This window comes from Polyodon spathula, unplaced genomic scaffold (assembly GCF_017654505.1).
Source record: "Polyodon spathula isolate WHYD16114869_AA unplaced genomic scaffold, ASM1765450v1 scaffolds_764, whole genome shotgun sequence".
Taxonomy (NCBI): domain Eukaryota; kingdom Metazoa; phylum Chordata; class Actinopteri; order Acipenseriformes; family Polyodontidae; genus Polyodon; species Polyodon spathula.
The window spans coordinates 1348739-1360752 of NW_024472252.1; the positions used below are offsets into that span (position 1 = coordinate 1348739).

Consider the following 12014-nt stretch of genomic DNA (forward strand, 5'->3'; position numbering starts at 1 on the left):
TTCTGATGAGTGACGCAGATAGTGAGCGGAGATTTAACAGCGACCATCAGAGTAATGCACGATATTGCCAATGAAACCGGGCTTAGGACACCTTGCAGATTCACATCTAGCCTACAGACCTCTCCACATGTTCTTTCTAGACCTCAGCCATAAAGCTGCAGCTCCTCTCTCTGTTTCATGTGTGTCCACAGCAAGAGCTCCTATTACACAGGCTTTACCTGGTACCCGGAATTGGGGTGCCTGCGTACCCCACCGCGACATACGATACAGCAAATTCACATTCGCTACCCATCCACGCAACAAGTGTGTACTGAAGAACAGTGGCCCTGGTTAAAGATTATCAGAAGAGCAGACGCTAACCCGATCAAATGAACACTATAAAAAAAAAAAAAAAAAAAAAAAAAAAAAACACAAAACATTTTTAAAAGCCAAACTTTTTATTATTAATAAGAGAAACAAATAAAAGGCAAACAAATAATTGACAAGGCAAAGCAGTCAGAGTGCAGTCAGTGTCGACTGCACTGAGCAGCTGAGTGTAACCCAACACTCAGTCACCGAAACGGCATTCCGTCAATACCAACCCAACCTAAATCTGCTCCACATTACAGCCCACACCTCGCCCAGCCCGCCACACACCACATGCAAGAGCAGGAACACCCAGCAACACTCTGCTTCTGCACAAAGGGGACAGCGGCTTACAAGGGTCAACTTTTTACTATTTTTCATTGCATTTCATTTAAGGTGGTCCAGGAAAAGAGCCAGGGGCAGCACACTGGCTCAGCAGGGACAGAAGTTTATTAGGAAGCTACCTCTTTATAGCCAGCAAGGAGCTGGCTATAAAGTCAGAACGGTGAGCACAGGGAGGCAGGTTCCTCATCTCTCATCCGCATCTCTGTAACTATGCAGGTGTGCGGTCAAGAGCACACTCTGGGATGACATCAAGACATACTGGTAAGAGGACCAGGGACGACACAGGTATAAAATATTAGCCCAGATGAGGAAAGCAGAGCTAAACCAACAGCTTCTGGAACGGATGCTCAAAAGTGAGGCATTTGGCATCGGAGCCAAGGCTGGCTGTATTTCCATGACACTGACTCGGACTTACAAAATCACTTACTGAGCCTGAGCTTGAAATGGTGGGCTTGAACTTGAGCTCATCCTGCAGGTGTTTCTTGATTATTTTAAAATTGTAACAGAGCCCATTGCAGCCCCCGGTTACAATGCTGGGCAGCTAAAAATTGCAGGTTGTGTTGATTATTAAGAGTCAAGGCAATGACAGTTCTGGAGAACGCAGTCGAAAACCCACCAAACTTAATTTAAAAATCAGAGCCCCAAACAGTATCTTGGAATTAGTTTGAAGCGCCCCCAGTATGAGGTAAGACATTGACAATAGCCAGTCCCAGCTGCTATCGCTACAAAGCATCTGTGCTTCAATCTGCTTTCCTCATCTTTTACAGGCAGGAAAAAGAACATACTTCCTCCAGCTCTCTGAACCACCTTATAACACATGCAACAGAACTGCTCTTTGCAGCATTTAAAATAGAAAAAAAAACACACACACACAATTCATAAACACACAGGAAACAGAACTAAAAACGTATTTAATTAGAAAACGTACAGCACGCACCATCCTCTGTGAACAGAAAGGTCGCTAGGCCCTCGAACTTATATAATGCTTATAAATGTTCTCTATCTAAAGGAAACATGAGAAGTTTAAAATGTCTTAAAACGTCACGTCTGTATTTAAAGAGCGTTTAACTGATGGATATATTAAAGGCCAGTTCTCATCGACGCTACAGGACTGCATTTCAAGATAAACTATACAGGCACTCGTTCACAGATAGCATCTGAAACCCCGCGTTTACTTTCAAACTGCATTTCTTTACTCAATACCCTTTTTACATTGGCAGACTACTTAACAGCAATTCACTGACACTGATATCTACTCCTGCTTTATTTAAAGTATGGACTATGCTAATTAAAATGAGTTTTATTATCTAAATCTTTGGTGATTTGCTTTATTGGCTCCTGTCGAAGTACTCCTGCTGTAGGTCACAAATGTAAAGTGCCCCACCACAACAACCCCCCAATATTCCTCAGTCTGATTGTATTGCTTAAACTTTACATGTTAGGAAAATGGTACAAAAACAATAACAAAGCCAAGAAACTAGTTTCAACAACACTACCGATAAAAGTTTCCTGAAATAGGCATGTGTCGCGGAGGCCTTCGATTCAAACACATGTCCTAACAGAGTTAGACTCAGGAACGGGAACCTCCGTGACAGGCAGGGCGGGTCTGTGCCCGACGTGATCGTCTATCAGGCCTGAAACCAGACCCCCTCCTTGGAACCCGTCCCTGCTGGCACACTCCACAGACTCAGCGTCGTAAACCAGCAAATGCCAAAGGTCCTGGTATTCAGTGTCCAGGGGTTCAGGGGACCCTGACCTGTGGAAGGAGTGCACAGAGCTGCTCCATCAGTGCGATCGGCTGCTCTGTAACGTACCTGGGCAGCTCCAACGTGTGCTGGGGTGTTCAGTAGTGCAGAATGGGTCTCATTTGAGATCAGCCCGCTCGGAAAGAGCCCAGGTTTTTATAAAAACAATAATGAAAAGCAGGAATTTATTGAAATTGTGTTTTAGTCCGATGACACACACAGAAAATAATTGCAACTCCAGAAAAGGTCCTGCATGGTAAACGACACACCCACATAGTGAGAGTTTGTGGAAGGAGAGCTATGGATCTTGCCGCTTCAGGCTGCAAACAGCCCCCTGAGCCTGGGCTGAGCTGGTGGCTGACTGCGCTACCTGAGATTCTGCAGACATGAAAATAGCAAGTGCCGGAGAAAAAGCCATTGAGAGTGTCAGAGCGGTCTTCTTTATAGGTCTCAGAGAGGGCTGCAGACAGAGCAAGCATGCCTTCAGGATTCAGCACACGCAGTGTCTGCTCCTTCGAAATAAACTTTCTTCATCAGCTACACTGGCTGCGGATCCTCATCACCCCTGCCCTCCAGGGCTTGTTAGTCAGTTAGTTACACCTGCAGAGTTGAGACTATGGGTTGGGCAGTCTGTTGTTCCAATTGGTTATCAAGTTCTTAGTTTTTATTCATGCATCTGTCCTCCATTTTTGCAAGGACCCTTGAAGTAATGTCACTCCCGTGGAGCTGTGGTTTACCCAGGTGGAGCCAGGCCAGTGCAATGACTTCTTACCCAGCATCCCTGCAAGAATGGAGGCCAAAGCACCTTCCCTCCAACAAAAACACCCAGACAAAAATAATTATTAATAAAAAATCCATATATTACAGCATAAAAAAACAGCAAACTATAAAATTGCTAAATAATAATAGCAATGTTTTTTTTTTTTTTTTTTTTAGCAAAAACTTTGTATAACATGGAGCTCGTTTTGCCTTGTTAGGCTTCCACTGTCACGCTTATCAAAATCTGCTGACGAAACCAAAACAAAAAACCAAAAACAGCCAGCTCACAGATGCGCCAGACATACAGATCTACAGTAAAAGCTGTATACAGTACAGTTAGCGCTGCCTATATGGGAAAGAGCTACCCATTTCAGACCCCCGCCACCCCCAATTCTAAAACAGAATGCTTTGAGCATGAACCATGAAACGGTACCCACCCCCCTCAGTTTAAATACCCCAGCACCCCTGGTCTTCAGTGCTGAAAGGAACTATGGGAACTGTAGTTTTCTAGGCATATTAAATCCTCTAATAGCCTTTAGGGGGCATGAGTCAGAAGTAGGAATTCATTAGTTAGATTAGGGTCAAAGACAGCTCCACATCCCAGATCTTAATGCCAGAGACTAGGAGAACCGTGTGCCACCATACCACTGAATTCAGGGAGATAAAGGCAGGCGAGACACATGTGACGAATCGCACTGCACCTGAAACATAAACAAGCAAGAAACTAACAAGAGGTAAGGAATAAAAAAATAAATAAAAAAAACAACAAACGTTGGGGTCACCAGAGAGCATGTGGACAAGACAGCCCCCACTCGCATTCACCAAACCAAAACCAAGCAAGCGTTCCCTCGTTCTCTCAATTCCACTCCAGTCCGGGCCAGGCGACTTGGCCCCCTCCCTCCCTTATCTGTGGCGTCAGTGGGTTAGCGTCCTGCGGCTGCGTCCTCTCTCACTCACACTGCAGCTTAACTGTGTTTGCTCAGCCACAAATCTTCGTTATCACCGTCATCATCTTGATTTTCTCTGCACTCTAAAAGGTCGTTAGGTTGAGAGAGAGAGGTCATTTCTATTAGCGAGGAACTCGCAGTAAAGCCTCTCAACAGATCCCTTCAATCTAAACTCCCTCCTCCTCCTCCTCCTCCTCCTCCTCCTCTCCCTCCCTCCCTTCCTCTCTCTCTACCTCTCTCTTCTTTCTCTCCCTCTTTCTCTTGTTTGTCATTTGTTTTTTTCGCTCAGAGGAATTCATTTGTGTCATATCTTCTCCCGTGCGCTGTTGGCCCGTCCGCTCTGGTTTCATCCCACTTTGGCCCACTTGAGGAAAGCCGGGATGTCCCGGACCGGCACGTTTCGGGTCAGCGCTTTCACTCGCAGGTTCCGGTCGTCCGTCAGCAGAACCACCTCCCTGCGCAGACGAATGGGCTCATCTGGAATCAGAGAGAGAGAGAGAGAGAGAGAGAGAAGAAAGACAGCGTCACAAGCTACCACAAGCAAACTCATCCAGTGCAGGATCACATTGTCTTGGGATCATTTTTTAAGAAAGTGGCTTAAAACAGTCAGCACAAGAGCAAAATTTTAGTTTTCATCATGGGTCCACCAGGGATCAAAACAAAGCCTCCCATTGCACAGCAGTTTGCTCCATTCCTGGTTTTACTAGAAGTTTACTTAGAAACGCCTGAGCTTGTTACCTGTAGACTGTGGCTCATGAAGCTCGTAGTACAAGCTGGAATGGGTGAAACTGCACATACCCGCTCTGTGTGGTCACAGAAACGTGGCTGCAATAGAACCTCTGGTAGCTCTCCCTCAAACAGACCCAGTCTTTAGCAGCCTCTGTGCACTGTTTCCCCCACGCTGCAATGTCACAGCAGTCAGAGCCCCCCCGCCTCCCCCAGTGTTTAGACAGCACTGTGTTACAGTCCAGGCGTGGTGCCGCAGAGCCAGCCTGTATCACTGTGTGCAGGGCAAGCAGGGTTGACAGAGTCGCACACACTGAGTGACAGGTTAATCTGCACTGCGGGCAGGCACGGGAAAGGGGTTTCCCACAGTGGGAAGGAAAACGCTGCTCACAAAACAGTCACACCGCAGCCAGCTGCCATCTGTGTGCGTCTGTGTGCGCGTGTGTGTTTGTGTGCGTGCGCGTCAACTAATACTGCATATTATTATATATATATATATATAGACACATACATATATTCCCCCATTAAATGTTTTGACAGATTTAGGAGCTTGAGAGTAGCGCCGGATTGACAATAACACTGTAACCAATACACTGTATCAAGCACACAAAGAAACCCAACAGAAACCACTTTATACACAACCAAAACCATAACCAGTTCACACACAACCGCAACAAAGCAGAGTGCCTGGATGGCTGCTCTCTGTCAAGCCTGGCTAAGACCCCACCCTGTGTATCACGGCTGGATGCTCCCGGAGAGCTGCTCTCAGCCCCGGCTGAGTGCAGTTGTGCTGCTGCCTCTCCCTGTGGGTGGTCCCTGGAGCGTTACCTTTTTGAGTGGGCATGAAGTCCTTGGCTTTGTCCTTGCAGTAGTGCAGGCAGCAGGACAGGATGAGGTCATCGTTGTTTCCCTGGGACAGCACAGACAGGCACGATTCAGAAACAGACAGGACAGCCTCCTTCATTGTAAAATGCTGCAGCTTCCCTTACAGAATCCCTAATCCTACACTCCTAGTCCCCAGAAGAATCCTTAGTCTAATACTCTGTATAGTGTATGAGGGGGCAAGTTCTGTGGTGCACAAAGTCCCCTAAAGAATCCTAGCCCTATACTCCCAGTCCCCTATAGAACCTCTTACTATACACTAGACATTCCCCTACTGAATCCCAATCATGTTGCATCACCTATAGAACCCCTTCCCATACACTATACTAAAGTCCCCTATAGAACTCTCGTCATGCAAAGAAGCTCCTCCCATACACCACACTTCCCCCTGTAGCCCCCCTAGTCCTATACAGGCCCTCGCTGTACCTGCTGTCCTGTAGGGTCCTCACTGCGGAAGGCGATGGACTCTAGCTCATTCCCCCGGCTGGTCAGCGCTCTCAGGCAGGGCTCTCTGCTCTCGAACCCACGCTCCAGGAAGCTGATGGCACTGCGGGCGTGCTCCTGAACCTGCCGGGCATGGCTGCCAGTGCGGTACTCCGTCTCCTGCCCCCGCGCCAGCCCGTCCAGCTCCGTGATCACTGCGGGCACAAACAGGGGAGGGGATCAAGACCGAGAAACTAGCGCTCGTGTCCCAGCCCACCTCCCCTAAATACAGCAATGCTCTCCTTCCCTCTGCCCCAGCTCACCCAACTCCTTGATCATCGAACGGCACAGGCAGTGAGGAAACCACCAACACTAAGAAACCAACTTTCAGTCACTGTGAGCCTCTCTATACAGCAATACCCTGTCTCCAGCCCCCCCAAGCTCACTAGCCTTTCTGGGGCCACAGCAAAGGTTTGACTTGACTCAAACTGATGCCCAGGTTATGGACTGCAGGTAGTCGGGCAGCACTGCAGGCGTCGGTACGACCCGTCTCTCTCTCTCTCTCTCTCTCTCTCTCTGCCTCTTTAAATAGGGAGCTGAGAGGCGAGCAGGCTGCCCCCCTGCTGGTGTTAATTGATCACTGTGGTAGGACTAGTGCTTCCCTATTAAACTCCCAGTCCTTCCTCTGTTTTGTTTTACTATAAACAAATTAAGTGTAATGTTTTCTGTTTGAACGTTTTGAAAGCTCCCTCACCCTCTCTTCTCCCGGTGCTACTGAAGCAGTCTGGCACAGCTGGAGCTGCCTGGTTTAAAAGTGACAGGGAGCTTGTGTGGCATGTTTAAAACTACACTGCATTTCACTGTGTACTGCACCTAGGAGGCAAACACTGCGACTTTGGACAGTATTGTTGCTTTCCTCCAGTAACCCTACCACTGTTATTGATCAGCCTTGAACCTGACCCTGTAACCTCCCCCTTGTCCTGGTTGGGGTACCTACAGTCTCTGGGACAGCGAACCGAATCTCTCTGCAGGGAATGCACAGCTCCCTTTCTCCCTTCTCTTTGGGTGGCTGTGAATCTTGTCCCCCCTCCCTCCTTCCTTTTCAGCTTACAGCCAGACCCTCCCACAGCCCCAGCCAGTCCTGTAAGATACGCAGTTTACCAACACAGGGCAGCGCTGCTGCTTGTCCCAGGCTGAGCTGCACTCACCGATGAGGGGCACCACCAGTATGAAACTCCTGCAGCTCAGGAGCTTGGCCAAGCCACTCAGGTGGTCAATGAAGCCGTTGGTGTCGGGGACCAGGAACACGGGAGTGATCTCAATCTCCAGCTGCCTGCAGGGCTGCAGCACTGCCTGCAATACAACAGAGTACACACAGGTGGGCGTTAGAGAGGAGGTGGGTAATCTCAATGTGTCGGCCTCAACACAACCTAGCTGTCAGTCTGTCTGATAACAATGGCAGCAATACAACACTGCAGTAAAACCAAATAAAACAATAACACTGTTTTGTGGCTTACTTACCCCATGCTGTTGTAACACAAACACAGCATAGAGAATGCAGTACTGTAGAGAGGTCAGAGAGCCAGCAAATTCAATAATCATGTTGTGTCTAGAGGACTGGGGGGCGAGAGGATCTGAGATCCAGCAAGACTCTTAAACTCCTATCTTTTTGAAAGTGGAAATGTCTACTTGTGCAGAATCACTGTAGTGTAGTTACTTGACAGACCTCTCGCCTGTAGACCAATTAATGACTTACATTTCCACAAAGGAAAAATCTGTCCCCACAAGGTAAATCCAACTTTTAAAACATTCTGCTGAAACTCTGAAGAACAAGCAGAGTTCATACTCTCGTCTCAACAGAGAGCCATGCTTCTTCTGGGATCTCACACGGTTACGCGGCAGCAGGGTCAGGCCTGGTACCGTTACTGCAGTGGTGTTAATGGCAAATAGGGGGCACTCTCCCTAGACCACAGCTCAACCAGTAGAAACCTAACCCAAGCACTAACCAAGGTGTACTTTGTGCAGAACTGTATGCCTCTGATTGCGCATGTGCGTCCCCGCATCTGTCTGCGTCACTGTGTGTGTGTGTGTGTGTGTGGAAGGGGGGTTTGTCTGTGTCAGTGTGTGTGTGTGTGTGTGTGTGTGGAAGGGGGGTTTGTCTGTGTCAGTGTGTGTGTGTGTGTGTGTGTGGAAGGGGGTTTGTCTGTGTCAGTGTGTGTGTGTGTGTGTGTGTGGAAGGGGGGTTTGTCTGTGTCACTGTGTGTGTGTGGAAGGGGGGTTTGTCTGCGTCAGTGTGTGTGTGTGTGTGTGTGTGTGTGTGTGTGTGTGTGTGTGTGTGGAAGGGGGTTTGTCTGTGTCAGTGTGTGTGTGTGTGTGTGTGTGTGGAAGGGGGGTTTGTCTGTGTCAGTGTGTGTGTGTGTGTGGAAGGGGGGTTTGTCTGTGTCAGTGTGTGTGTGTGTGGAAGGGGGTTTGTCTGTGTCAGTGTGCGTGTGTGGAAGGGGGGTTTGTCTATGTCAGTGTGTGTGTGTGTGTGTGTGTGTGTGTGTGGAAGGGGGGTTTGTCTGTGTCAGTGTGTGTGTGTGTGTGTGGGTGGAAGGGTTTTATTTTTTTTGTCCTTTGGAGTTTTTTTTCCCAGCTTCTACCCAGCAGATCTGCTGGCAGTGGACAAGAAGCCTGTGCTGGATGTCACGTCTCCCTGAGATCCCGGAGAGAGGGCGAACAGGATGAGAGGAGTGAGAAGGGGATAGGATCAGAGGGGAGAGAGAATGGAGAACAAGAGGATGAGAGAGAGGGGGGTGAGGAATGAGAGTGGGGCAGACACAACATGGTAAGAAAAAAAGGGGGGTAAGCGGGGAGAGGGAAATGGGGATACGAGGAGGCGAGGAGATCGAAATGAAGGGAGGGAGGAGGATGAGAGGAGAGTGAGCAGGCTAGCTAGCGAGAGCAAGGTCGCTGGAGACTGTGCCAAACACCCCCCTAAAGGGGAAGTGAACTGCGCTTCTTTTCAAACACTGCGGCCGGCTCTCCAGATTTATTTGTGTTTGTGTGAAGAGAAAGCTGCAGAACCCCTGGCTTCAGAAAGGGGCGTCTGCTTCCAGGACAAGCTTGGCAACCTGCCAGCTGATCATACTTGATATTCAGTTTTTCTTATTGGGGATTTGGTTTTCTTAAAAAAAAAAAAAAAAAAAAAAAAAAGTGATTTTTGTTCAAAGGTGGTATTACCTCAGGTTTGCAAAAAACTAGGGAAATTCACAGCTTTACAAAAGCACTATTATAGACATGATCTACTGTCCCTCTTGTCATTTCTACAGTGTATCATGACTGCTCTAACCCAAGTCCAGTTAATTTGGGTATTCATTAAATCAGGCAAGTTTATTTCAGCCCAACGTATCACAACAGTCAAAGTTTTAGTATCACATACTTTTTTTTTTTTTATCTTTTCTGAAGAATCCTCCTGGATTTTGTTTGTGTTTTCCTTTTTTTTCTTGAAGGCTGGTACAGGATAAGAAGTAAAGAGTGGAATTCTTCACTTCCCAAAAATAGCTAGCTGTGGGGGTGGGGATTTATTGGGAAGACTAAAGGACTGTTTGTACGGTCTTTCAAACAAACGTGTAATTGGGGTTTGAGAGGACACACATGGTGCTATTTCACCCAGGCAGGCACACAGAGCTGCACTCGCTTTTCTGGGGAGTTCTGAAAGGTTTCTGGTGTCCCAAGCCAGCAGGCCGAGGCTGGCTGACTGATAACTCAGAGACTGAGAGAGAGACTGTTTGCATCCGCTGTGAGAGAGAGATAGAGAGAGAGAGGAACGCTGGTCTGAACAGCTGCAGAGCATCAACACTGAGGACACTGTATCAAAGAGGAGGAGGCAGTGCGGCCTAGTGGTTAGAGCTGAGGAACTGGCAGGGAGACTGGTTCTAGTGGTTAGAGCTGAGGGACTGGGAGGGAGACTGGGTCTAGTGGTTAGAGCTGAGGGAGCTGTGTGTGCCTCGGAGGTGGAACTGGGGGTTCGACAGTCCCCAGAGAGCACATCGCAGGCTGGCAGCGCCCCAGCACACACAGACACAGGCAGGTGTGGGCTCCCACTGTCCCCATTCTGGAGTCAGGGCAGAGAGAGAGAGTGAGAGAGAGAGAGCGAGAGAGAGGGGAGCGTGAATGGGGTGTCAGGGCTAGGCAGCAGCTGCTATATTTAGACGGTTACAGGTTTCACTGTGTGCCGGGCTGCTCAGGAACTGGGGGGGGGTGGGGGGGGTGGAATATGTGTCGTGGAAACCAGGAGACAATATAACTGAACAAAAGTGAGGAGTATTTTAAGAACTAGATTTAGGGGGAGGGGGCGCGGGCAGGCTGGAACGTGGGGCGCAGGAGATGAGATCAGCAGAGTAGAGAGAGGTGTGTGAGAGCGTTCAAAATGTTTCTGCACGTCCCAATGCGTGTGAGGAAGTCAGTGCTTTCAGAGAAGACAGTGAAGAGTGATTTTAGGCACGGTCTTGTGTTGTGTGTCAATGCCTGGCGCTGAAGGGGTTAAGTCTGCCAGCTCCAACCCTCTGATTGTGTATTTTTAATATACAGTACATACATATATTTCAATGCCACGGTGCAGCGAAGGTAAAGTTGCATCTTGTCCAGTGTGCTGAAGCTTGGCGCTGAAGGGGTTAAGTCCGTCTCCCCTGCTTTCCTCTTGCAGTGAATGTCTTGCTGGTTTCCTGAGCCTTGCCCAGCCCTGACCTCTCCTATGAGTCCTGCCGCTGAGACACGTACGCAGCTGACCAGCACTTCCTCCCAGACACCGTGGGCGAGGGAGCGAGGGGGGCAGGCACCTCCAGACTCCCCCCCCCCCCCCCCCCCCACACCCAACCCCCTGCCCATTCGGTAATCAGCACTAACGAGGGAAGCAGACACTCCGGTGGCACTCACTATGGCACTGTGCCAAGACAGAGACCCCCGTTCTAAAGCTCTACGCTAGCTGGCAACGTTTTACTTAACACTCAGTGCAACACTGTTGCCGTTCTTCTCAAACTCCGAGAACGCTTCTCAATCCGAGCGGATGAGGATGACGTGCGTCCTTTGGCAGCAGTACGAGCAGCACAGTACAGTCAAGACAAGGTGAACTCGTTCCCTCATTTTTGTATTTTTTTTTCCTCCATTGTACACAAGCATGTGTTTTTTCTATTATTAGAGCATTCCAGCGATGGCTCCACATGCGGTCGCTGGCTGTTCCTGCTCCCCCGACACGCCGCTCGTACCTTGTGTTAGGACACCTTTGAGAGTTTCGCTCTGACGTCAGGATGTTTAAAATAACTAATTAAGCAAGCTGTGTATGCACAGTACAGTCTGCAGGCACAGCAGCACCTGAAACCCCTTTCTCCATCACAGACACCATGCTACTGTGCTATTTACCAAAGTGTGTATTATTCCAACACTGCTACAATGCTTGTGTAATCCATACACTTTTATATTGCTTTAGTAGTTGGTCATTTTCTGTCACTTTGAACTGTGCTTTTTTGTTGTTGTTGTACAGCATTTCACAATGAAACTAACACCATTATTAAAATGTTATCATGCAGGCTGTTTTTTTTTTCCTGTATGCATCCTTTAGTTAAATGCTCTGTAAATGATCCAAGTCGAAAGGTCTGTATTTTTTCTCTCCCTCAGGTCTGACCCGTCAAGATGAGGACCCAGTTGAGCCCAGTGCTTGCTGGGGAGGCTGGCCCCTGCATTTGCCTGCTAGTCCTGTCTGTCTCTAAGGACCATATAAAATGGGCTCCAGCCCAAAGCTGGATCTAAAACCCTGGTATACGATTTGCATTAAAAGAAAAAAAGAGAAACCCCGGGATATTAA

General features: G+C 48.5%; 1 protein-coding gene across 3 annotated transcripts in view; it reads right to left on the reverse strand.

The window, feature by feature from the left end:
- Positions 1-418: 418 nt before the first annotated feature.
- Positions 419-12014, reverse strand: part of smg6 (SMG6 nonsense mediated mRNA decay factor) — a 63858-nt gene continuing 52262 nt past the window's right edge. For all 3 annotated transcript variants that reach the window (XM_041241193.1, XM_041241194.1, XM_041241195.1), the window contains 4 exons: positions 7381-7525; positions 6176-6387; positions 5696-5777; positions 419-4618 (listed from right to left, as the gene is read on the reverse strand). In XM_041241193.1, the coding sequence (XP_041097127.1) occupies positions 4488-4618; positions 5696-5777; positions 6176-6387; positions 7381-7525 (570 nt within the window). In that variant the 3' untranslated portion in view covers positions 419-4487. The remainder of the gene's footprint in view (positions 4619-5695; positions 5778-6175; positions 6388-7380; positions 7526-12014) is intronic.